Source organism: Scomber japonicus, chromosome 18 (assembly GCF_027409825.1).
Source record: "Scomber japonicus isolate fScoJap1 chromosome 18, fScoJap1.pri, whole genome shotgun sequence".
Taxonomy (NCBI): Eukaryota; Metazoa; Chordata; class Actinopteri; order Scombriformes; family Scombridae; genus Scomber; species Scomber japonicus.
Window position 1 is genome coordinate 13,483,711 of NC_070595.1, and position 26,320 is coordinate 13,510,030.

Genomic DNA, 26,320 nt, shown 5'->3' on the forward strand with positions numbered 1-26,320 from the left:
TGAGAGGACAGAAGAGCTCACATCAGTTCAGCTTCAACATCATCTGTGCTAAAACTCATAATATGCAATAAATAATGCAAATCAGAATACGAGGAATATAGGAAAATATAGTGCATAAAAAATAATAACAATTAAAATACGTTAATGTACAGAGAGGTCCAAAGGATTAACAGAAGACATTTTTTGAGATGAAGTCAATACAGATTGACGAAAGGAGCTTTTCTGCTGGAATAGTGTGTTCAACCTTTTCTTTTTCTTTTTTCCTTTACATTTCAATTGTTTCTATTTGTATACTGTGATGCTTAAGCATTTCCTTTTTAATCCTGTAGAGGGAGGTCTATGCAAACTTTTCATCCCTTATAAACTCACCACCAGAAATTCTCAAGTCATTTGTGACAGAACAACTGGGACAGATTTTAAACCTTGCAAACTCTCAGATAAAAAAAGCACTGAACTATATTTTTTTACAGAATGGAAAATTTGATTTTCTGGAGTTTATTCTCAATGCTTTGTATTCAAGGTTTGATCATTTTATACTTTTACACATAGAAAACTGTTTTTCTAAAAGAAAAAAAGGAAAAAAAGACCTGTGATTGTGAAGTTTGATGGATGATAATCTTAATTTCTTTGCTTACAGGAGTTTGGAGTGAGATCAAACTGGAGCAGTCTCCCTCTGAGGTGAAAAGACCTGGAGAGACAGTGAAGATGTCATGTATCATATCTGGTTATAGCCTGACAAGCAACTATATTCACTGGATAAGACAGAGGCCAGGCAAAGCTCTGGAGTGGATTGGGAGGATGGATACAGGCAAAAACTCTGCTATCTACGGCAGCTCCTTTCAAAGTCGATTCATCATAACTGAAACTGCGTCCAGCAGCAATCAGTACCTCGAGATCAAGAGTCTGACAGAAGAAGATTCTGCTGTTTACTTCTGTGCTCGATAAAGCACAGTGACTGAAGACAGTGAAGCAGCTGCACAAAAACCTCCACAAACAACAAGTAACAATGACATCTTGGTTTCTTATCAGCTGAATATTTACAAAAGCAAAACATCTTATTACTCACAGTGATAGAGTTACTAATGTCACATTCACAAGTAAAAAGTACACATTATATAAAATGACTTTAAAAGGGAAACAAGCTGAAAAACATTTGATCAGTGAGCTTCATGGATCAGACAGGTGAGATGTCCTCAGTCCAAAATATATTCAAATGTTGATCATGAATGATTTGATGTGATGGCAATGAAACAATTTCCAAGAAGTATGTTGGTGATTAGAATAAGAGAATATTTATTTTGTACACTCATACTCATCTGTTAATATAATATATATATATATGATTAGTGATTCTCTAATATTATGTAAAAAAATCTAGAGAAAATAAACCTCATATATTCTCTGACATTATAAAGTCACAAACTTGCAAGAAAATAAGGTTTTGTATTCTGCCAAGCAATCACACAATTCATTTTGTGAAACTGGAGAGAAGTCGCTTGTCATGCATTGTGACTGCTGTGAAAGAACTGATCAAATTGTACTTTTCAGTTGGGTTTAGCAATAAGTAACCTAGCATTATAGACTCCCATGCTTAGGTTAGAAAATAAAAACATGCTTGAACAGGACGGCCGCACGTTTATTACTCTTCACTTTTCTGATCACACATCAATCGCTGCACATCCATGCACACTCACTTCTGCTCTTCTCCTTCAAATGTATGTGAAGTAAACTCAGATATTCTCTGACATTGTATGTTTTTTTTCTATGAAACATGCCCAGTTTCTTGCAATGTATTTTCAAAGTCCAGATGCCTAGGATGATCTGGTGATTCTGGGCTACCAGTTGTTTTCTCCCTATGAGGAGGAGTTAATGCAAAACTTTGATGTCTTCCAGCTCTACTTATCTGACTGCAGAGAGGATGACAGAGAACAGTGGACACACAGTTTAACATGATGGACTATAGGACAGGACTGCTGCTTCTAACTATCTGCTGGACAGGTGAAGATTTTCATTGATCTTCAGTTGAAGCTGCCTTTGAAAGGTTAACATCTTAATGTAATTGAATATTTTGTTTTTTTATCTTAACAGGTGTTGATGGTCATACTCTGACACAATCTGAACCAGTGGTTAAAAAGCCTGGAGAAGCTCACAGATTGACCTGTACAGCCTCTAGACTTGACTTTGATAACTATTGGATGCACTGGATCAGACAGGCTCCTGGAAAAGGACTGGAGTGGATTGCTCATATCTACAGTGACAGTAGTGGCAAATTCTACTCTCAGTCAGTTCAAGGCCGGTTCACCATCTCCAGAGACAACAGCAGACAGCAGCTGTATCTGCAGATGAACAGTCTGAAGACTGAAGATTCTGCTGTTTATTATTGTGTCCAAAGAGAGGACTAAACAATTAAAGCAGCTTTTTAAAAATATTAGTTCAGTATGTGAGCAGCTCTCAAGGCTCATGTCTACACAAACCTCAAACTGTTACATGATTTTGTAGTCACTTCACTTTTTGTTGGCAAAAGATGTTTTTAACTCTACAGGTAAAGTAAATAAATACAGTACTTAAAAATAATATAATTTTCACCATGTGAGATTATGTTAAAATAAACTTTCATTGTTACTGTGGATGATAATGTGTTTTAATCCATTATTAGACAAATCTAACTTAACATGCAGTATTAGACCAAAATACATTAATCTATATTAAAACATGAATATATGATAAATTATTTAAAACGTAATTTTAAGTAAAATCATAGCACCATTATACGTTCACTAAAACCATACTCAAGTTCATGTATATACAGAGGAAAGACTGAACTCTTCACTTCTAAGCGATAAATAGAAGTACTACAAATTAGATCATTGTTTATTTAGCAATATGCAAATGAATGTTATTCATAAGGAAGTGAAGTGTGTGTGTCAGTGAGAGGACAGAAGAGCTCACATCAGTTCAGCTTCAACATCAACCATGTTCTCTGTAGCTCTGATGCTGCTGCTGGCAGCTGGATCCTGTGAGGAGCTTTCAGTGGATTCACACTAATAAACACATTAGAAACACTGAATATTCACATGAATGATGGAGATAATGTTGATTTGTGTTTCCACAGGTGTGTACAGTATTGATCTCATCCAGCCAGACTCAATGGTTGTGCAGCCTGGACAGTCTTTGACCATCACCTGTCAGGTCTCTGGTTATTCTCTGACTGATAACAGCTATGCAACAGGCTGGATCAGACAGCGTGAAGGAAAACCAATGGACTGGATTTTTCATCAATCGGGAGGAGGTGACTTTTACCAAAATGATGCTCTGAAGAACAAGTTTAGTTATATTAAATTATCACAATACATTTAAATACAGATTATGTATTTCATCAGAAAAACTCATTATCTGAAATAAAAATGCAACAATAAAGTTTTCTCAAAGACAGCAGGACACTCAAAATCTACTCAGCTCATCCTTTCTCTCATGAAGGAGTCTTAAATCACAAGCTGCTGGTTAATACATTGTGTAAAGTTCATTTTATTTAGTATCTTTCTGTGTTCATACTTGTGAAGTAAACATTATTTAACAACAAAGTTGATATTTTCTTTTCCGATATTTTCATACTATTCTTTTTTTTGCTATAATGATTTAAAAAAAATATAATTTAAATTTCTGTAATAACAATCCTCAGTGTTATATTAATATTATTATGTGTTCACAACAATATATTTATAATGACTGTAGAGTTGTATTATTTTAAATATTAAATTTTCAAAGTGTGAGTTCACATGTGAGTAATGAAATAAAAATATTGATTGTAAAGCAGAGGTGATTTCCATAATAAAAGTCATCAGAGTCTTCTATCAGTCTCCACTTCGACCAATATCAATCCTTGATGTGTTTGATTTTATGCAAACTCAGTGACCCTCCTTGTTTCTCAGCTATAAAGACTTAACATCAGACTGTCAGTGGAGATCACAGCACATCAGCTTCAACATCAACCATGTTCTCTGTAGCTCTGCTGCTGCTGTTGGCAGCTGGATCCTGTGAGTCTCTCTGGATTTGTCATAGTCAGCAATTCTTCTTTTGCAATGTAACTAGATGTTTATTTTTTTAAATGTTCTTCTTTTAACAGGTGTGAAGTGTGAACAGTTGACACAGCCAGCCTCAGTGACTGTGCAGCCAGGTCAACGTCTGACCATCACCTGTCAGGTCTCTTATTCTGTAAGCAGCTATCACACATTGGATCAGACAGCCTGCAGGGAAAGGACTGGAGTGGATTGGAGGGAAATATACTGGAGACTCTCACTACAAAGATTCACTAAAGAACAAGTTCAGTATTGACCTTGACTCTTCCAGTAAGACAGTGACTCTAAATGGACAGAATATGCAGCCTGAAGACACTGCTGTGTATTACTGTGCCAGAAACCCACAATAACACAAACCATCAGCAGACCTGAACAAAAACCCCTCAGTGTCTGAACACTTGTAACATGAAACCACCAGAGGAGGAGCCCTCACACCACTAATCATTTCAACACCAGTTCACTGATATTATAAAGAGAGAAAAAACACGGACACCATTAAAGACATTTAGGAAAAGTTTTCTCTCTTTCTGACTCACAATATTTCTTTTTTAAGTCCAGGTGAATAAATTGAAGCAAATTGCAGAAAGAAACAAACTGGTTACTGTAGTTTTCTTCCACAGTTGTTTTACAAAAGGCAACAAAGGTTATATTTCACATTGGACATTTTATTGTTATTGACTAAAGAACTTTGGTATCAATAATATCCATGTAATAAAGGATTACATGTTTTTCAAATATTCTCATCAGTTTTTTTTCTTTCCAGCTGACCTCCTGAATGTTACAGTATGAGCACTTTGTGAGTAAAACAAAAGAAAGCAACATTTGTTCAAGAGGTAATATTTTTTCATTAAAACTAAAACATTCATAATAATTATATAAACTTTATATTGAAAGTAGTATTGTACATTTTCAAAAGTTCAGTCCAGTAGTTCCCTCCCTGTGAGGAGGAGTCAATGCAAAACGTTCAGGTCTTCCAGCTCTACTTATCTGACTGCAGAGAGGATGACAGAGACCAGTGGACACACAGTTTAACATGATGGACTATAGGACAGGACTGCTTCTTCTAACTATCTGCTGGATAGGTGATGATTTTCACTTTCACATCTTTATCTGACATATTTTCATTTGTATCACCAACTTGATGCATGTTTGGCTCTTTTTTTGTCTTAACAGGTGTTGATGGTCAGACTCTGACACAATCTGAACCAGCAGTTAAAAAGCCTGGAGAATCCCACAAACTGACCTGTACAACCTCTGGATTATCATTCAGCAGCTACTGGATGAACTGGGTCAGACAAGCTCCTGGAAAAGGACTGGAGTGGATTGCAACTATCAGCAGTGATGGTAGTAGCTACATCTACTACTCTCAGTCAGTTCAAGGCCGGTTCACCATCTCCAGAGACAACAGCAGAGAGCAGCTGTATCTGCAGATGAACAGTCTGAAGACTGAAGATTCTGCTGTTTATTATTGTGCTCGATACTCACAGTGACTGGAGTTGGTTGAGCAGCTGTACAAAATCCTACAGTAAACATCAGACCCCCATTAACTCACATGATGAATGTTTCATTTAAAACTTCAATAAAATGTAATTCCTTCATGCCCAAATGTGTTTTGACAAAGCCTTAAATTTGAAATGTGTTTTTAAAGTACATATCCAGAGATAGGATCATTTTAACAATAATCATAAATGATTGTAATTCTTATCTCACTTACAACAACTTTTGTTTTCTTTTCATTTTTTATATGTATTCAGGATGTGAGCAGCTCTCTGGTTTAACTTCTGGATCAAAGCCCAAAGTAACCAGAGCCGGGGACAGTTATTTACATGCACAGCATTGAATTTGATTGAATTGTATGACTACTGCAAACATTAGTAGTGATGCTCGTCATTTATTTGGTCCTCATCAACAATTTTCCAAAAATGCACATAGAAAAAAATAAATAACAATATCGAGTTAGAGTAAAAGTAAATCCAAAATTATAAACAGCTGTACAAAATCCTACAGTACTCATCAGACCCCCATTAAATGGCATGATAAATGTTTCAATGTCAATAAAATGATGTAATTCCTTCATGCCCAAACCTCTTTTTATGAAACCTGTTATGTTTGAATTGTGTTTTTAAAATACATTTCCAGAGAGAGGATACATTTAACAATAATCCTTAATGATTGTTATCCTCATCTCACCTAAAACAGTTCTTTTTAACGTTTTTTAAATGTGTTTCAGTATGTGAGCAGCTCTCTAGAGGTTTATCTTCATGTCTGTGGCTTTAAACATCAGTAACACTGAAACCATTAAAATATTTTATGTAAAACTCCAAACACTTCACTTTTGATGGCAAATGATGAATTTAATTCTACAGGAAAAGTAAATTAACATAACATTTAAAAAAAAGTAATTTTCATCATGTGAGAGTAATTTAAATTTACATGGATTTACCAAAGACAGATTTTGAAAATAAACTTTCAGTGTTACTGTGGATGATGATGTGTTTTAATCCATTATTACACAAATCTAACTAATTTAATGTTGTATCCTTGAAACATGCAGTATTACATTAAATGATCTATATTAATACATGAATAGATCATAAATTATTTTAAATGTAATTTTAAATAAAATCATAGCACCATTATAAGTTCACTAAATTAACCATGTATTATACTCAAGTATGTAAATTAAGAGTAAAGACTGAACTCTTCACCTCAAAGTGATAAACAGAAGTACTACAAAATAGATAATTGTTTATTCAACATCATGCAAATAAATGTGTTTCATAAGGAAGTGAAGTGTGTGTGTCAGTGAGAGGACAGAAGAGCTCACATCAGTTCAGCTTCAACATCAACCATGTTCTCTGTAGCTCTGATGCTGCTGCTGGCAGCTGGATCCTGTGAGGAGCTTTCAGTGGATTCACACTAATAAACACATTAGAAACACTGAATATTCACATGAATGATGGAGATAATGTTGGTTTGTGTTTCCACAGGTGTGTACAGTATTGATCTCATCCAGCCAGACTCAATGGTTGTGCAGCCTGGACAGTCTTTGACCATCACATGTCAGGTCTCTGGTTATTCTCTGACTGATAACAGCTATGCAACAGGTTGGATCAGACAGCGTGAAGGAAAACCAATGGACTGGATTATTCATCGGAGGGGAGGAGGTGACTTTTACCAAAATGATGCTCTGAAGAACAAGTTCCTTTATCACACACACACTTCTACTAGTTCAGTGACATTAACAGGACAGAATCTGCAGCCTGAGGACACAGCTGTGTATTACTGCGTCCGCTACCACACAGTCATACAAACCACCAACAGACCTGCACAAATACCCAGCAACCAGAAAGACAGGCTGGTATACTCCTGAGGCTGTGCTAAAACTCACAATGTACAATAAGTAATGCAAATCAGAATACGAGGAATATAGGAAAATATAGTGCATAAAAACGAATAACAATTAAAATACGTTAATGTACAGAGAGGTCCAAAGGACTTACAGAAGACAATTTGTAAGATGAAGTCAATACAGATTGACGACAGGAGTTTTTCTGCTGAAATAGTGTGTTCAACCTTCTATCATTTTTTTTACATTCTCCCGGGTCCTGTAGAATTTTTTTTTTTATGCTTACGTCAATAATCATTTCAATTTCCTTTTTAATCCTGTAGAGGGAGGTCTATGCAAACTTTTCATCCCTTATAAACACACCACCAGTAATTCTCAAGTCATTTGTGACAGAACAACTGGACAGATTTTAAACCTGGCAAACTCTCAGATAAAAAAGCACTGAACTATAATTTCTGTCTTTGCTTACAGGAGTTTGGAGTGAGTAATTGATGAAGTCATAATACAAAACAGATTGAGATGATTTGCATAATTAATATTTATTAAATAAACATTCATCTACAAAATACTTCACAATTTACACTTTACTAAAGTGCAGAATTATTAAAATGAAATATTATGTATTTCTGTGAAAACTATTTTTTAATTGTTATACAAATACATAATCCAACAGTTCTCATCTTTACTATAATTATCTCACATGAATAATGTCTTAATATGTTTTAAGCTCTTGACATATTTAATTCAATACATGGACTTGAGTTGTATAAGTGATACATTTGCCAACATAAATTAAGTGTTTTAAGGTTTGTGATAAATATTTAAATATTTAATATGGAATCAAGTCCTTGACAAACTGCTATGAAACAGTGATTGAAAGAAGAAAAGTTACTTACACAAGTTTATACAGACTCTAAGATGAACACAGCTTATTACACACAGTCTTGAAATAAGGAAAAATGGGTGGGCTCACTGTGACAAAGTGGGTGAGAGCACACCATTTGTCTCCATCGACTACATTTGTACCATAACTTATTAATTTAATTATACTTGATGTTTGTTGTTTGGACCATAAGTTAGTCAGTAATCATACTTTGCAGATACTTACTACTTTGTGTTTTGCAGTATATTTGGTTAAGTTACATCTCAGCAGGCTTTTGGTTAAAATAAAACACATTTGTATTGAAGTTAGAGTTTATTGGTTTAGTTTGAGGACATAAGTTTTGTATCATTATTATTATAACAGCTTCCTTTATTTAGCTCCAGTTGAAACCCATTCTTATGCTCCATATTTGTTTCTATGCAAACTCAGTGATCTTCCTCATCACCCAATTATAAAGACTGTGAGTGGAGGTGAAAGAGGATCAGAAGGTCACATCTCTTCAGCTTCAACATCAACCATGTTCTCTGTAGCTCTGCTGCTGCTGTTGGCAACTGGATCCTGTGAGTCTCTCTTTATTTTTCATACTCAGTCATTCTTCTTTTACAGTAGAAATTAATATTTTGCCACACAACATTTTCTTCTTTTAACAGGTGTGAAGTGTGAACAGTTGACACAGCCAGCCTCAGTGACTGTGCAGCCAGGTCAACGTCTGACCATCACCTGTCAGGTCTCTTATTCTGTTGGCAGCTATTACACAGCTTGGATCAGACAGCCTGCAGGGAAAGGACTGGAGTGGATTGGAATGAGAGCTGGATCCACCACATACTACAAAGATTCCCTAAAGAACAAGTTCAGTATTGACTTAGACTCTTCCAGCAACAGAGTGACTCTAAATGGACAGAATATGCAGCCTGAAGACACTGCTGTGTATTACTGTGCCAGACAACCACAATAACACAAACCATCAGCAGACCTGAACAAAAACCCCTCAGTGTCTGAACACTTGTAACATGAAGCTACCAGAGGAGGAGCCCTCACACCACTAATCATTTCAACACCAGTTCACTGTTACTGTAAAGAGAGAAAAAACAATGATAATAATATTAAATAATACAGTAGAAACATTAACAGGAAAGTAGTAATTTTCACTGACTTTAGTTTTACACAAGTTAACAAAGTTTATATTTCACATTGGACATTGTCTTCACATACTCTCATCATTTTTCTTTACTTATATTTAGGTTTTCTTTCCCACCTGACATCCTGGATGTTATGAGCACTTATTCAGGAGGTACATTTCTATTAAAAATCTATTATTACAAATGATATAAACTCTAAAAGTAGTATTGCAAATTCTCAGTTTGATCACTTTCCCTACTCCCTGTGAGGAGGAGTCAATGCAAAACTTTGATGTCTTTCAGCTCTACTTATCTGACTGCAGAGAGGATGACAGAGAACAGTGGACACACAGTTTAACATGATGGACTATAGGACAGGACTGCTGCTTCTAACTATCTGCTGGACAGGTGAAGATATTAACAAATCTTGAGTTGAAAATGTCTTGAAAAGTTTAAAAACAGCATGTAACCATTTTATCTTTTGTCTTAACAGGTGTTGATGGTCAGACTCTGACACAATCTGAACCAGCAGTTAAAAAGCCTGGAGAATCTCACAGATTGACCTGTACACCCTCTAGACTTGACTTTGATAACTACTACATGGCTTGGATCAGACAGGCTCCTGGAAAAGGACTGGAGTGGGTTTCATCTATCAGTAATGGTGGTAGTAGCACATACTACTCTCAGTCAGTTCAAGGCCGGTTCACCATCTCCAGAGATGACAGCAGAGAGCAGCTGTATCTGCAGATGAACAGTCTGAAGACTGAAGATTCTGCTGTTTATTATTGTGCTCGACACTCACAGTGACTGGAGTTGGTTGAGCAGCTGTACAAAATCCTACAATCATTACTGGCCTGATAGATCACAGCTAATATCCTCAGTTCAAGTAGTTTGTTCACCTTTTTCTTTTTTTGTGATATTTTGTTTTGCTGTAGAGAGGATTTTCTTCATTATAATTTACTTCAGAACCTTTAAAAAAAAGTATTTCTCTTTCACGTCTTTACATTCTCTTCTAACAGAAATGTACAATTATATGTTTTCAAAAATTCTGTCAGGGAAAATATTGAATACATTACCTGAAGTGTTTTCATAAGCTTTGGGTGAATTATTACAATGCAAAATTTCAATATAAAATAATTTATTATTTCTGTCAACTTCTGTCTGGATTTGAGAAGAAAAGCTGATCTGTTCATCTTCTGTGGATCTTACTTTTAATACAAATAAATGAGTGGATTCACAATAATAACCACATTAGAAACACTGAATAGTCAGATGAATGATGGAGATAATGTTGATTTATGTTTCTTCAAGTACAGATAACACCTACATAAACATTATATCACATTTGATTTGTAGTTGTATCTTCAGTTTACAGCTCATGAAAGAAAAGTCTAAAAATCACCTCATACATTTCAATCAGGATGTAATATTTATCAGAATGTCATGTAAGGTATTTTAATGTGTTATGGTAATACAGTTGTGAGTATATACAACTTCTAGTTTAGATCCATCAGTTTAGAGTTACATAATGTCAAATAAGCTCAATGTTGCTGTTCTAATTTTTCAAACAAAAGAAAAGATAAAATTCTGCAGAATATTGAACATCTGAAGAGAGAAGTCAGACTCAGAGCAAAAATGTTACTAATATTGTATGAATCAATTATTTTGACTACAATCACAACTTTCATATTATAAATCTACATTATTTAGTTTCAACACACAGTAGGCAGAAATGAGAGCATCATACAAGTTGCTTCCTCCCTGTGAGGAGGAGTCAATGCAAAACTTTGATGTCTTCCACCTCTACTTATCTGACTGCAGAGAGGATGACAGAGAACAGTGGACACACTGTCTTTGCAGTCTTTTAGGGTTAGATGTTACTAAAAATGAATGGTTAATAATGTACCATGAATTATTTTGTACAGTAGGTGTGAAATGACAAACATACTGTAATTTGATTGGTCTGTCCTTGATGCATGTGCTGTGCATGTATTGACAGTTAAACGCTTCACTCACATCAAGACTCTGGATACAGTTTACCAGGTTTACTGACAGAAGTAAAGGGTGAAACTAAAAAGGAAAACAGAGCAGTCAGTGAATTATCTGTCTGGGACTGATAAAGACACAACAGGGATAAAATCTCCTGGTTAAATGTTGAATAATATAGTGGTTATATTTTCATAGTACTATATAATATTTGTGGATTTGTGGACATGAATCAATAGATTAAAGTTGGTAGCTATTTTACAAACTGCCAATGAGACTGGATTGCACAGGCGCACTGATCCCTCGTGTCACTGCATGTATGTTTAAATTTGTATTATATCTTACGAAAAGTAGCGCAGAACTTTTTATACAATGTTATACGAATAGAAAATGAGAAGCATGAAGTACAAATACTTTTTAGTCTATTTTTGTTTTATGAGAATATTGCACTTCCCCTGTGATGCTGAAAGTGGGTACATAAACTTTCAAAGACATTTATCAAATGGACTATGAGTATGAACTGTGGTGTGCTTGTTATACATAATGAAAACTTTTGAGAATGTTGTTGTCATTTAGGACAACAAACCCTAACCCACCAAACTAATAAAGCTATTTTAACAGAGCTTAAACTTCTGTTATCGGTTCATTGCAGAAAGTTTTGCCGTTTCTCCGATCATAAGCTCGCTTCTCTAACATTTAGGCCACCACTGCCCCAACAGACGTTACTGACATTTCTAAACATATCATCTTTACAGAGTAACTTTCCCTCTCTCTGCACCTCTGGGAGCACATCTGCAGCTGTGAAACTGTGTAGAAACTGTCAGAACTGCAAATAAACATTATTAAAATGAGATACATGTATTTGCATGTCAATATGTATCAAGGCATGAAGTGGCTTCAGAAAGATAAAACATGAATTAAAAAACATCTCATGTGCATATCAAACCATTTCATAACATTATTTTAGATAGAAGACATACAGGCTACAGACTCAAATCAGCAATAATAGTAGCTGAGTTGATTTGTCTGTAATGTTCAAGTTGTGTACACAATCACTCTTACACAGTATTTATTTAAAAAAATAAAATAAATGTCCATAGTTATGAACATAGATGATTGAATAAGTGATGAGGGACACAGCTGTGGCTTTTATAGGTGACAGAAGGATCATGGAGGATTTTTGGTGTGTTAGATTATGTATGATGAGTGTGGCCTTGTGATGAGTTTGATTAGTTAATGACTGTAATGAGTTCCTCTAGTTTATGTCTGGGGAGTGTTAGTCATCGTAGCTGCTTGACTGATGATGCTTGACAGAAGTGTTTTGCATTTGACCGTGAGATAGTTCAACTGGAGCAGCCTGTGTCATTTACTTGTTGGTTTGAACTCTGACATTAAAATTTGTTGTGATTTTTCTTCTGCTGATTAGCAACCAGTGATTAAAAACAATAACATTTTTTTTAATTTGGTCAAAGGGAGTCAGACAAGAAAATACTGAGCTCCTGTAGAGGGGGCTGTTGTTAAGATTTTAACCTCATATATTAGTACAATATGACCAATATGTTGTAAAGTCATCATTAAACCACAATTGATCATGACATTACAATTGACATTGAAAAGTTGACTTTATATTCATGACCAGATATCAATCTATTATCAGTAATGTATAAGTGATTAGATGTTATTATACACAAACCCTTTGTAAATAACTAATAAATACAAGTTTAACAATGATCCAACCAGGAGACAAAGAATAACAGAATTTATGCCTTTATAATTATTTGAAAGATGCTTCAATCATACCAACAATAAGTTATAATGCAATATTTCTTTCTTTCTTAATAATAACAATAATGTTTCCAAATGTGATATTGTATCCAATATGGAAGGATAAACACTGATACTGATAAATATACTGATGATTAGTCACTAATGCCAAGTCTGTGGAGACTCTCATTCTCTCCTGCAGATTCTCATTTACATGCTGTGGTATGAAGTGGATCAGACAACCTGCAGGAAAAGGACCAGAGTGGATAGGGGTCGGCTTCTCTGATGCCAGTAGGAATACTTATGCTAGAAGTTTGAAGACTCTGCAGTGTATTACTGTGCTAGACACATATACACACTGTTTATTACTGTAAGGAGCAGTAGTAAGGCTTTACAAAAACCCTCAGTGTTGTGTCTGTAACAAAGACCTACAGGGGGCAGTAGAGACTGTAGAACAGAAGGCAGTAAGAAGACTGATATTGCTCCTAAAAGTTCACAGACATGCAGATGAACACACAGTGAAACCACCAGATGATGTTGCTGTTTCTTAGACTTCTTACCAGGGACAGATTGAGAGGTTGTCAACATCTGGATCAAAGCCCAAAGTATCCAGAGTCGGGTACAATAATTTACATGCATAGAATTGAATTTGATTGAATTGGGTGACTACTGCAAACATTAGTAGTGGTACTTATCATTTATTTGGGTCCTTATCAACAATTTTCCAAAAACAATACACACAAATAAGTAAATAACAATATGGAATTAAATTAAAAGAAAAACAAAAAATATTGTTTCACTGTGTAACACTGCCTCAACTGTAATGTCTCCATAAGGTTCACTCTTATTAACAATTATGAAAAAGTGACGTATGTAATGGTGAGTAATGCATCCAATAACCCCAGTCGATGGGAGCACTGGTCAAGAAACTTTACTTCTACATTTTTACATACAATTCACATGACGTGCATTAATGTTTAGATGTTCAACCAACTTTTGGTTTCAGTTCATGTACAGTATGAAAATCACCTTGTTGACCTGCAGCAGCACATCATCCTGCTCAGTCATGAGTTTGTTACTTCTGAAGAGAATTCAAAATCAACATAAATACACATTGCATTAAATCTTTATTTAATTTTTGAAGACTTTCAACTCTAACTATACATTGTACTGATGGTCAAATCCACTCCGGTTTTATCTCATGTTTGAGGAGGAGTCAATGCAAAACTTGATGATGTCTTCCAGCTCTACTTATCTGACTGCAGAGAGGATGACAGAGAACAGTGGACACACAGTTTAACACGATGGACTATAGGACAGGACTGCTGCTTCTAACTATCTGCTGGACCGGTGAAAATATTAACAAATCTTGAGTTGAATTCGTCTTCATCAAAAAGTTAAAAACGTGTATAACAGTTTTCTTTTTGTCTTAACAGGTGTTGATGGTCAGACTCTGACAGAATCTGAACCAGCAGTTAAAAAACCTGGAGAATCCCATAAACTGACCTGTACAGCCTCTGGATTGTCATTCAGCAGCTCTGGCATGAACTGGATCAGACAGGCTCCTGGAAAAGGACTTGAGTGGATTGCTTATATCAGTAATGGTGCTGTTAGCAAATCCTACTCTCAGTCAGTTCAAGGCCGGTTCACCATCTCCAGAGACAACAGCAGAGAGCAGCTGTATCTGCAGATGAACAGTCTGAAGACTGAAGATTCTGCTGTTTATTATTGTGCTCGACACTCACAGTGACTGGAGTTGGTTGAGCAGCTGTACAAAATCCTACGTGACTCATCTTTACTGATACACCACAACTATGTCACAAGATCCTTGTATAAAATGTGTTTCTGTATTCAAACATTGATTAGATGCAGATTAATCAAAAGAAGAACATTTAAATTAATTATATTTGTGTGGAAGGGTGGTGCAATATAGAAAAGTAGATAAACAAGAACAAAATGCATGTTTTTTGTTTTTTTTTCCTTTCATTGAAATATTCAAAGCACATTTTATTTTTATTTTTTTATATATATGAATGTCAACATGTGAGCAGCTCTCTAGAGGCTAAAGTTTAGTTTAGTGTCCCTCCTCTGTTCAGGTAGTTTAAGAAAATGATGTAATTCTTTCACACCAAAACATCTTTTTGGAGTGAGTGATATTTTAATTGTGTTTAAAGCACATTTCTAGAGAGAGGATCATTTTTTAAGGACAACTCACCTGAAACAACATTTATTATAATTTTTTCATGAGAATTTCAGTGTATGAGCAGCTCCTTAGAGGCTCCAAGTTTCTGTGTATGTCTGTGGCTTCAAACATCTGCAACACTGAAATCAATAAATATAAAGGACAACTTCAAACATTCACACAGCTGTAGAAAACTCAGACTGTTACATGATCTCTTTCTCATTTCACATTTTGTCATTTCAACAAGTAAATTATTATAAAATATTTTTTTTTAAAGTGGACATCAAAAGTAGACAAAAGTTTTCCCATTTCTATTACTATTATTTAAAAAAAATTGTAGATGATGTTTAGGTTATTATTACATAAATTCTATTACTTGAAAAAGGCAACATCACAGTAGTTTTATATACATTAATACAATCATATATAATTATTTGTAATGTATTAAAAAAAAGATCCTATCACTATTAAAAGTAAATTAAACTAACACTCATACTAAAGTTGACTGAACATTTCACCTATAGGTTCAAAGTGATTGAAGTGATTGTCTATTCAACAATATGCAAATAAATGTGATTCATAAGGAAGTGAAGTGTGTGTGTCAGTGAGAGGACAGAAGAGCTCACATCAGTTCAGCTTCAACATCAACCATGTTCTCTGTAGCTCTGATGCTGCTGCTGGCAGCTGGATCCTGTGAGGAGCTTTCAGTGGATTCACACTAATAAACACATTAGAAACACTGAATATTCACATGAATGATGGAGATAATGTTGATTTGTGTTTCCACCGGTGTGTACAGTATTGATCTCATCCAACCAGACTCAATGGTTGTGCAGCCTGGACAGTCTTTGACCATCACCTGTCAGGTGTCTGGTTATTCTCTGACTGATAACAGCTATGCAACAGGTTGGATCAGACAGCGTGAAGGAAAACCAATGGACTGGATTTTTCATCAGTGGGGAGGAGGTAGCTTTTACCAAAATGATGCTCTGAAGAACAAGTTCAGCTACAGCAGAGACACTTCTGCTAGTTCAGTGACTATTAAAGGACATAATCTGCAGCCTGAGGACACAGCTGTGTATTACTGTGTACGAACACACACAATGAGCAACAGTAGTGAGAGAGTCATACAAAAACTTCCTCTGTTTCCCACCAGGAAGAGCTTTTTATCAACATTCTTCTTCATCATTAGTGATTCAAATTTTAAGTAATGATTGATTGAATATTTAATTTGCATTTCATCACCTTTGAAATTAAAATAGTGAAATGTATTTTCTTCCGAGCAAAAATCTTGAAAAATACTGTATGTGTGTGAACTTTTCCTTGAATTAAATGTTTAGAGAAGAAGTAAAAATGACATTTCCTTCTTACTTTAATGCTGATAATGAAATATTCTGTGTTAGTCTGGTGAAACTGGAACTGCATATCTTCATATAAAGATGAAGACCAGAAGTTATCAGTTTGGTAGTTTGTTCAGATCTCATGTGATTTGCATGTTGAAACAAAAATATGAGAATAAAACTAATCAGTTACACACATCCACCAAATCCATACACAATCCTGAATTTGAGACATTTCACTATTTAAAAATATATTTTAAGGGAAAACGTCTATCACTGGAACAATTATATACTTGGAAAATACAAAACCTCATTTCACTTTTTAATGTCATTATTTGTTATATTATTTGTCTAAACTGTGATGTACTGTCCTAATGATACCACAAATATAGTGATAGTTCATAAGAATAGCATGCATCAAACATATAATACAATTTGCGTTCCATTATAAAATAACAAAAAAAAGGCAGCATGATCTTTTTTTCCTTTTTGTTTTTGAAATAATAATAATAATATAATGTATTACCCCGGTCAAAATTTCTTTAACAACAGTCCTTAATGTTAATAATATGTAAAATATTTGCAGAATTTACAGTTTAGTTGTACAACCTCTGGTTTCACATTCAGCAGCTACTACATGGCCTGGGCCAGACAGGCTCCTGGAAAAGGACTGGAGTGGATTGCTTATATCAGTAATGGTGGTGGTAGCAGCAAATCCTACTCTCAGTCAGTTCAAGGCTGGTTCACCATCTCCAGAGACAACAGCAGAGAGCAGCTGTATCTGCAGATGAACAGTCTGAAGACTGAAGATTCTGCTGTTTATTATTGTGCTCGACACTCACAGTGACTGGAGTTGGTTGAGCAGCTGTACAAAATCCTACAGTAAACATCAGACCCCCATTAACTCACATGATAAATGTTTCACTAAAAATGTCAATAAAATTATGTATGGCCAGAGGCCATATTCATGTATGTGGCTTCAAATTTCTGCAACACATTGAAACTTTAAATATATTTTATGTAAAACTCAAAACCTTCACACAGCTTCAGAAAACTCAAACTGTAACATGATTTCGTTGTCACTTTACTTTCTTTTGGCAAATGATGTATTTTACTTTGCAGGTAAAGTAAATAAATACAATGTTTTTATAATTAAAAGTAGACATTAACATAATTTTCACCTGACAGAGTATTTTAAACGTACATGGATATAAAGCACCATAGCACCTTTATAAAGCAGCTGTACAAAATCCTACATTAACCATCATCAGGCTGACATATTTCTATTCATATCTTTTATTACATCTAAGTCATTGTTGTTTCTGTTTTTAATAAACTCACAACACAAAACAGGAAATGACAGAACAATCATGTTGCTGAAATCATTATTCAGCTACAGGCTCATTAATATAAATGATCTTATTTGAAATGTAATGTCACAATATAAGTCAAAATGAATGTTGCAGTTCTTTATAAAAACACTGGAGGGCAGTCACTATCAACTTTCTCTGTCAGTAAACTGAGACACTCAGGTTCACTTTTCTCACTGATCTGAACTGAATGATGAACTGAACTAGAGGTTTAATATTTGTGAGCTCACTTCATCACATCACAAATAAAACATTTGAACTATTGGGTCAGCAGTGACTGCAGCTTCATCTGTTTAACTTTGTACTTGAGAGACATTGTGATGGAAGCTGGATGAACTCACCATGCTGCAATAAAAAGACAATTACTTTGCTCTTAAAGGAAAAACTACTTTTCTTTTCTAGCATAATTTCTATCTCCGCAATAAACCATCTGACTAAGACAGCTGCTCATTTTTATATGTTTTGATCTGACGGTGCACTTTGTATTGTGTGTGGCATCTAGACATTAAACTAACTAGTGAAACACACCACACGTTTTAATTCCTCTTTCTCACTAATATCCACATATGAAAATCTGTCTAAACACACTCAGAAAAGGAGGAACAACATCTGTATTGTTGGTGTGTCAGTTTTCAGTCCAGCTCTCCAATCCAATCCAGTTCTGTCCTCCCTGTGAGGAGGAGTCAATGCAAAACTTTGATGTCTTCCAGCTCTACTTATCTGACTGCAGAGAGGATGACAGAGAACAGTGGACACACAGTTTAACATGATGGACTATAGGACAGGACTGCTGCTTCTAACTATCTGCTGGACCGGTGAAAATATTAACAAATCTTGAGTTGAAGTCGTCTTCATCACAAAGTTAAAAACGTGTATAACAGTTTTCTTTTTGTCTTAACAGGTGTTGATGGTCAGACTCTGACAGAATCTGAACCAGCAGTTAAAAAGCCTGGAGAATCCCACAAACTGACCTGTACAGCCTCTGGATTGACAATAAGCGGCTACTACATGGCCTGGGTCAGACAGGCTCCTGGAAAAGGACTGGAGTGGGTTGCATCTATCACTAGTGGTGGTAGCACATACTACTCTCAGTCAGTTCAAGGCCGGTTCACCATCTCCAGAGACAACAGCAGAGAGCAGCTGTATCTGCAGATGAACAGTCTGAAGACTGAAGATTCTGCTGTTTATTATTGTGCTCGAGACTCACAGTGACTGGAGTTGGTTGAGCAGCTGTACAAAATCCTACAGTAAATATCAGACCACAATTAATTCACATGATAAATGTTTAATTAATAATTTCAAGAAAATAATGTAATTCCTTCATGCCCCAAATTATTTTTATGAAACCAATAATATTTTAATTCTATTTTCAAAGAGGATTTTCAACAATAACCCTTAATGGTTTTAATTCTCATCTCATCTTAAAAATGAGCAGCTCTCTAGAGGCTTAAGTTTATTTTCATATCTGTGACTTCAAACATCTGTAACACCGAAACCATTAAAAAATGTTTATGTAACATAAAACTCAAACTGATACATGATTTTGTTGTCACTTCACTTTTTTATGGCAAATGTTTTAACTTAACTACAGATAAATTAAATAATACATTTAAAAAAAAATTAAAAGTAGACATAAACATAATATTCACCATGTCAGAGTATTTTAAATGTACATGGATTTATAGCAGAGTCACCAAAGACAAACAAGATTTTGAAATGAAATTTCTAGTGTTACTGTGGATGATAAAGTGTTTTGTTTCTAAATTCTGTTCATCTACATTAATATAATTAATAATAGCAACATTATAAAAGCATTGAATTAACAAAATAGTATACTTAAACACATGTTCAGTGAGAGGACAGAAGAGCTCACATCAGTTCAGCTTCAACATCAACATCCTGTGAGGAGCTTTCAGTGGATTCACACTAATAAACACATTAGAAACATTGAATATTCACATGAATGATGGAGATAATGTTGATTTGTGTTTCCACAGGTGTGTACAGTATTGATCTCATCCAGCCAGACTCAATGGTTGTGCAGCCTGGACAGTCTTTGACCATCACCTGTCAGGTCTCTGGTTATTCTCTGACTGATAACAGCTATGCAACAGGTTGGATCAGACAGCGTGAAGGAAAACCAATGGACTGGATTTTTCATCAGTGAGGAGGAGATGACTTTTACCAAAATGATGCTCTGAAGAACAAGTTCAGCTACAGCAGAGACACTTCTGCTAGAACAGTGACTATTAAAGGACAGAATCTGCAGCCTGAGGACACAGCTGTGTATTACTGTGTACGAAGACCCACAGTGAGCAACAGTAATAAGAGAATCATACTAAAACTACTTCCTATGTTTACCACCACCAGGGAGAAAATTAATTTCTTCTTGTAATAAAAATGTTTTATTTATCATCAGTGACTGAAATTCTGAGTCGTGATTGACTGAATGTTTAAGTTCAGTATTTTATCACCTTTGATTGAATACTGAATTCAGTCATTAATACAAATGTTGCTAACACACCTTACATGAATAAAATGAATATGGAATTAAAATAGTGAAAAATATTTTGTTCTTCATCAGAAAAATAATTTACTTATTTATTTTATTTCTTTACTTCTTCGTATAATGCTGATAAATTAATTGTGTGTTAGTTAGTTCACATGTAAATTCAAGTATTTTATACAAAAGTTAACATTTTGGTCATATGTGTAGCTTACATGTGATTTGCAAGTTGTGAAACAAAAATATGAGAAAAAAGTCATCTTTAAAATATGCTTTAAAGGGAAAAGTCTATCCTATCACCATTCATATATTTGAAAAATATAAAACCTTTGTTTATCATTCATAGTTGAATGATCATCATCATCATCATCATCATCGTCATTCTGATTTCCAGAACAGTCATCAGACTCTTCTATCAGTCTCCACTTAGACCAACATTAATCCTTCATGTTTTTGATTCTATGCAAACTCAGTGATCCTCCTTGTTTCTCAGCTATAAAGACTTCACATCAGACTGTCAGTGGAGATCACAGCACATCAGCTTCAACATCAACCATGTTCTCTGTAGCTCTGCTGCTGCTGTTGGCAGCTGGATCCTGTGATTCTTTCTTTATTTTTCATAGTCATTAATTCTTCTTTTGCAATGTAACTAGATGTTTATCTTTTTCATTTTCTTCTTTTAACAGGTGTGAAGTGTGAACAGTTGACACAGCCAGCCTCAGTGACTGTGCAGCCAGGTCAACGTCTGACCATCACCTGTCAGGTCTCTTATTCTGTTGACAGCTATTACACAGCTTGGATCAGACAGCCTGCAGGGAAAGGACTGGAGTGGATTGGATATGCACATGTTGGATACACCACATACTACAAAGATTCACTAAAGAACAAGTTCAGTATTGACTTAGACTCTTCCAGCAACACAGTGACTCTAAATGGACAGAATATGCAGCCTGAAGACACTGCTGTGTATTACTGTGCCAGAGACCCACAATAACACAAACCATCAGCAGACCTGAACAAAAACCCCTCAGTGTCTGAACACTTGTAACATGAAGCCACCAGAGGAGGAGCCCTCACACCACTAATCATTTCAACACCAGTTCACTGATACTGTAAAGAGAGAATAAACAATGATAATAATATGAAATCATTCAATGGAGACATTTACCAAAAGGTTTTCTGTCTATCTGTCTTTTCTTACAATGTTAATATTTCATGTCCAGGTGAATAAATTGCAGCAAATTGTTGAGAGAAACAAACTGGTTACTGTAGTTTCACAGACTTTAGTTTTACACAACGTAACAAAGTTTATATTTCATACTAGACATTTTATTGTTATTGACAAAATTTAACTATTGGTATAAATTATCTTTTTTCGTCACATATTCTCATCAATTTTCTTAACTTATATTCCTACTGGGAACACAAACAAAACAAAGCAACATTTGTATTGCAAATTTTCAAAAGTTTAATCCAGCAGTTTTCTCCCTGTGAGGAGGAGTCAATGCAAAACTTTGATGTCTTCCAGCTCTACTTATCTGACTGCAGAGAGGATGACAGAGAACAGTGGACACACAGTTTAACATGATGGACTATAGGACAGGACTGCTGCTTCTAACTATCTGCTGGGCAGGTGAAGAGTTTCACTGATCTTTATCTGACATATTTTCATTTGTGTTACCAACTTGATGCATGTTTGGCCTTTTTTTTGTCTTAACAGGTGTAGATGGTCAGACTCTGACAGAATCTGAACCAGCAGTTAAAAAGCCTGGAGAATCCCACAAACTGACCTGTACAACCTCTGGATTGACATTAAGCGGTTACTACATGGCCTGGGTCAGACAGGCTCCTGGAAAAGGACTGGAGTGGATTGCTTCTATCTACAGTAGTGGTAGCAACATCTACTACTCTCAGTCAGTTCAAGGCCGGTTCATCATCTCCAGAGACGACAGCAGACAGCAGCTGTATCTGCAGATGAACAGTCTGAAGACTGAAGATTCTGCTGTTTATTATTGTGCTCGACACTCACAGTGACTGGAGTTGGTTGAGCAGCTGTACAAAATCCTACAGTAAACATCAGACCCTCGTTGACTCACATGATAAATGTTTAATTAATAATTTCAAGAAAATTATGTAATTCCTTCATGCCCCAAATTATTTTTATGAAACCAATAATATTTTAATTCTATTTTCAAAGAGGATTTTCAACAATAACCCTTAATGGTTTTAATTGTCATCTCATCTTAAAAATGAGCAGCTCTCTAGAGGCTTAAGTTTATTTTCATATCTGTGACTTCAAACATCTGTAACACCAAAACCATTCAAAAATGTTTATGTAACATAAAACTCAAACTGTTACATGATTTGTTGTCACTTCACTTTTTGGTGGCAAATGATGAATTTAACTCTACAGGTAAATTAAATAACACATTAAAAAAAATTAAAAGTAGACATAAACATAATGTTCACCATGTCAGAGTATTTTAAATGTACATGGATTTTAAGCAGAGTCACCAAAGACAAACAAGATTTTGAAATGAAATTTTTAGTGTTACTGTGGATGAACACCCCTGACCGATAATGTGTTTTGTTTCTAAATTCTGTTCATCTACATTAATACATAAATAGGTAATGAATTATTAAAATCATAGCACCATTATAACAGCATTGAATTAACAAAATATTATACTTAAATACATGTTCAGTGAGAGGACAGAAGTAATTGTTTATTCAACAACATGCAAATAAATGTGATTCATAATGAAGTGAAGTGTGTGTGTCAGTGAGAGGACAGAAGAGCTCACATCAGTTCAGCTTCAACATCAACCATGTTCTCTGTAGCTCTGATGCTGCTGCTGACAGCTGGATCCTGTGAGGAGCTTTCAGTGGATTCACACTAATAAACACATTAGAAACACTGAATATTCACATGAATGATGGAGATAATGTTGATTTGTGTTTCCACAGGTGTGTACAGTAGCAGCACCTGCCCCTTTGCCCCTTGATACCCAAAGTGCCCTTTTGTCAATTTTTTTTTTTGTGTGTTTTTTCTGTCAGTGTGTGTGTGTGTTGTGTGTGTGTGTGTGTGTGTGTGTGTGTGTGTGTGATTTTATGCAAACTCAGTGATCCTCCTTGTTTCTCAGCTATAAAGACTTCACATCAGACTGTCAGTGGAGATCACAGCACATCAGCTTCAACATCAACCATGTTCTCTGTAGCTCTGCTGCTGCTGTTGGCAGCTGGATTCTGTGAGTCTCTCTGGATTTGTCATAGTCAGCAATTCTTCTTTTAATTGGATGATTTTTCACAAACATTTTCTTCTTTTAACAGGTGTGAAGTGTGAACAGTTGACACAGCCAGCCTCAGTGATTGTGCAGCCAGGTCAACGTCTGACCATCACCTGTCAGGTCTCTTATTCTCTTGGCTCTTACACAGCTTGGATCAGACAGCCTGCAGGGAAAGGACTGGAGTGGATTGGAATGAAACATACTTCAGCTTCATTCTACAAAGATTCACTAAAGAACAAGTTCAGTATTGACTTAGACTCTTCCAGTAAGACAGTGACTCTAAATGGACAGAATATGCAGCCTGAAGACACTGCTGTGTATTACTGTGCCAGAGACCCACAATAACACAAACCATCAGCAGACCTGAACAAAAACCCCTCAGTGTCTGAACACTTGTAACATGAAGCCACCAGAGGAGGAGCCCTCACACCACTAATCATTTCAACACCAGTTCATTGTTACTGTAAAGAGAGAAAGAGTCCTTGAATATTGTAAAATGTTATCATAATTCTATTCAACAGCAGCTTGTTTCATTTATTGGAAGACTAAGAAATCACAATTAAATACATCAACTTAATAAAATTAAATAAATTCAGCTGATGATGTGGCTTAAATTCACATCATCTGAAGTCAGGATGTCATTCTCCATGATGTTAGTCTGATGATTCAATGATTGTTTAAAAAAAAGATTAAATCATTATTTGAATCATATCAAACATTATTAACTGAATCTGTAATGTTCAGCTAACTTCATGGTAATGTTACAATAATTAGTCAAACTAAAGAAACATGCTGTTTGTCAGCAGTTTCTCTTTCTATGAAATGAACACTGAAACATTCCATCTTCCTTTTGCATTGTTTAAATATAAAGTGTGTACAGTATTGATCTCATCCAGCCAAACTCAATGAAGGAAAACCAGGCAGATTGATCAAAATCATATTCTGAAGAAGTTCATTTTCCACACATACACTAGTAGAAATGTAACATTAAGTAGACTGATGACTGTTGATTTCTGTGTTCATATAAACTCTACATGATACATTTCCAGTTAATTTTAACAAGATACAAACAGTTTTTTCTGACTACTTTGGGTATATCATCAAACTCCAAAATTAATAAATAAGTGCTCAAGTCTTTGGATGTGAGATTGTATTCCACATGGAAGGACAAGTCATATTATGAAATAGAATAATTAATTTACTGTTCAACTATAACAGATTACCAGTAAATGAGCCACTCCCTCTCCATGATACTCTGATGCAAATCTTCAGTGTGTGCAGTGTACTTCTGTCCTGCTGACTGGTCTTGTTGTTTGTGTGCAGCATCAGAGGTCACATGTCCAGCCCCAGGATGATGAACACACTCACTCTTCTGCTGGTTGCTCTCTCTCTGCCCTGTGAGTTCTCCTGCTTCTTGTTGTTTCATCTTTTATCAGATTACATCAACTGTTAGTCACTCAGTGATACCAGAAAACTTCTCAGATGACTGTTTGTCTCTCTTTCTTCTGTGGTGTGTTTCTCTTTTCATCTCATCAGGTTGTACAGGTCAGAGTATGGAGTCCATTCCTTCCAGTTCAGTAGTGAAGAAGCCTGGGGAGACTCTCAGTCTCTCCTGCAGGGGATCTGGCTTCACATTTAGCTGCTGCAGCATGCACTGGGTCAGACAACCTGCAGGAAAAGCACTAGAATGGATTGGGTGTATGTATAGTGACGGATTATTCCAGCAGTGTGCAAGGACGGATAGAAATCAGCAGAGATGATAGCAACAGCATGGTTCATCTGAGACTGTCCAACTTAAAGCCAGAGGACTCTGCTGTGTATTACTGTGCCAAACACACACTGGTTCAAGTAAACAGAGAGACTTTACAAAAACCTAGAACACCTACAGGGGGCAGCAGAGGATCTGAAACATGATGGCAGTGAGAGCAGTTTGACAATGTGACCAAACATACACAAAAACACAGAGAAACACTTCCTGTTTGTTAGGGTTTATTTTTTTTAACAGTGTCACAGTCAGTAACTGACAGTCTCTCTCTTTTACTGAGATACATGATGTCTATATGTGTTTGTCTTTCTATGTTTAATAAAACATATATTAGAAGAAGAAAGACAAAAACATGATTTTTTTAGAGTTTGAACTAATAATTACGGAGACATGGTAAAGGGACATGGTAAAAAGAAAAAAAAACTTTGATTTCTCGTGAACACGAAATACTGTTTGGTGAGCACCAAATACTTTTCTGCAGCCGAAGTTGGCATAATTAAGGGTAGTTGTGCGTCCTGTGCTTAAGCCTCAACGCTGCTCAAAGAATGGCAGCAGAAGTGGATTTATTGTCTTTTCTCCAAACACTAAATATGTCTGAAAGTGTCATCAACAAACTAAATGATGATAAGGTGAAGATAAATGTTTAGTCACATAAACTAAGCAATACATGTATAGCCTAATGTCCTAATTCTCC

At 35.5% G+C, this 26,320-nt stretch overlaps 1 pseudogene and 9 gene segments (V, D, J or C); all 10 read left to right on the forward strand.

The window, feature by feature from the left end:
- The first annotated feature begins 1,949 nt into the window (after positions 1-1,949).
- On the forward strand, positions 1,950-2,402 carry LOC128379225 (immunoglobulin heavy variable 3-33-like). The segment is given in 2 exon segments: positions 1,950-1,998; positions 2,089-2,402. Coding segments are annotated over 2 exon segments (363 nt in total).
- Positions 2,403-2,973: 571 nt separating this feature from the next.
- LOC128379226 (immunoglobulin heavy variable 3-30-3-like) lies at positions 2,974-4,548 on the forward strand (annotated as a pseudogene).
- A 561-nt stretch (positions 4,549-5,109) lies between these two features.
- On the forward strand, positions 5,110-5,566 carry LOC128378806 (Ig heavy chain V region 6.96-like). The segment is given in 2 exon segments: positions 5,110-5,158; positions 5,250-5,566. Coding segments are annotated over 2 exon segments (366 nt in total).
- Positions 5,567-6,927: 1,361 nt separating this feature from the next.
- LOC128379227 (Ig heavy chain V region 914-like) lies at positions 6,928-7,449 on the forward strand. The segment is given in 2 exon segments: positions 6,928-6,970; positions 7,067-7,449. Coding segments are annotated over 2 exon segments (426 nt in total).
- Positions 7,450-8,825: 1,376 nt separating this feature from the next.
- On the forward strand, positions 8,826-9,263 carry LOC128378839 (Ig heavy chain V region 5A-like). The segment is given in 2 exon segments: positions 8,826-8,868; positions 8,959-9,263. Coding segments are annotated over 2 exon segments (348 nt in total).
- A 522-nt stretch (positions 9,264-9,785) lies between these two features.
- On the forward strand, positions 9,786-10,233 carry LOC128378829 (Ig heavy chain V region 6.96-like). The segment is given in 2 exon segments: positions 9,786-9,834; positions 9,920-10,233. Coding segments are annotated over 2 exon segments (363 nt in total).
- A 4,247-nt stretch (positions 10,234-14,480) lies between these two features.
- Positions 14,481-14,926, forward strand: LOC128379228 (Ig heavy chain V region 914-like). The segment is given in 2 exon segments: positions 14,481-14,526; positions 14,613-14,926. Coding segments are annotated over 2 exon segments (360 nt in total).
- Positions 14,927-18,834: 3,908 nt separating this feature from the next.
- LOC128378834 (Ig heavy chain V region 914-like) lies at positions 18,835-19,280 on the forward strand. The segment is given in 2 exon segments: positions 18,835-18,883; positions 18,970-19,280. Coding segments are annotated over 2 exon segments (360 nt in total).
- Positions 19,281-22,158: 2,878 nt separating this feature from the next.
- LOC128378813 (Ig heavy chain V region 914-like) lies at positions 22,159-22,608 on the forward strand. The segment is given in 2 exon segments: positions 22,159-22,207; positions 22,295-22,608. Coding segments are annotated over 2 exon segments (363 nt in total).
- A 1,171-nt stretch (positions 22,609-23,779) lies between these two features.
- Positions 23,780-24,206, forward strand: LOC128378842 (Ig heavy chain V region 5A-like). The segment is given in 2 exon segments: positions 23,780-23,822; positions 23,905-24,206. Coding segments are annotated over 2 exon segments (345 nt in total).
- The last annotated feature ends 2,114 nt before the right edge of the window (positions 24,207-26,320 follow it).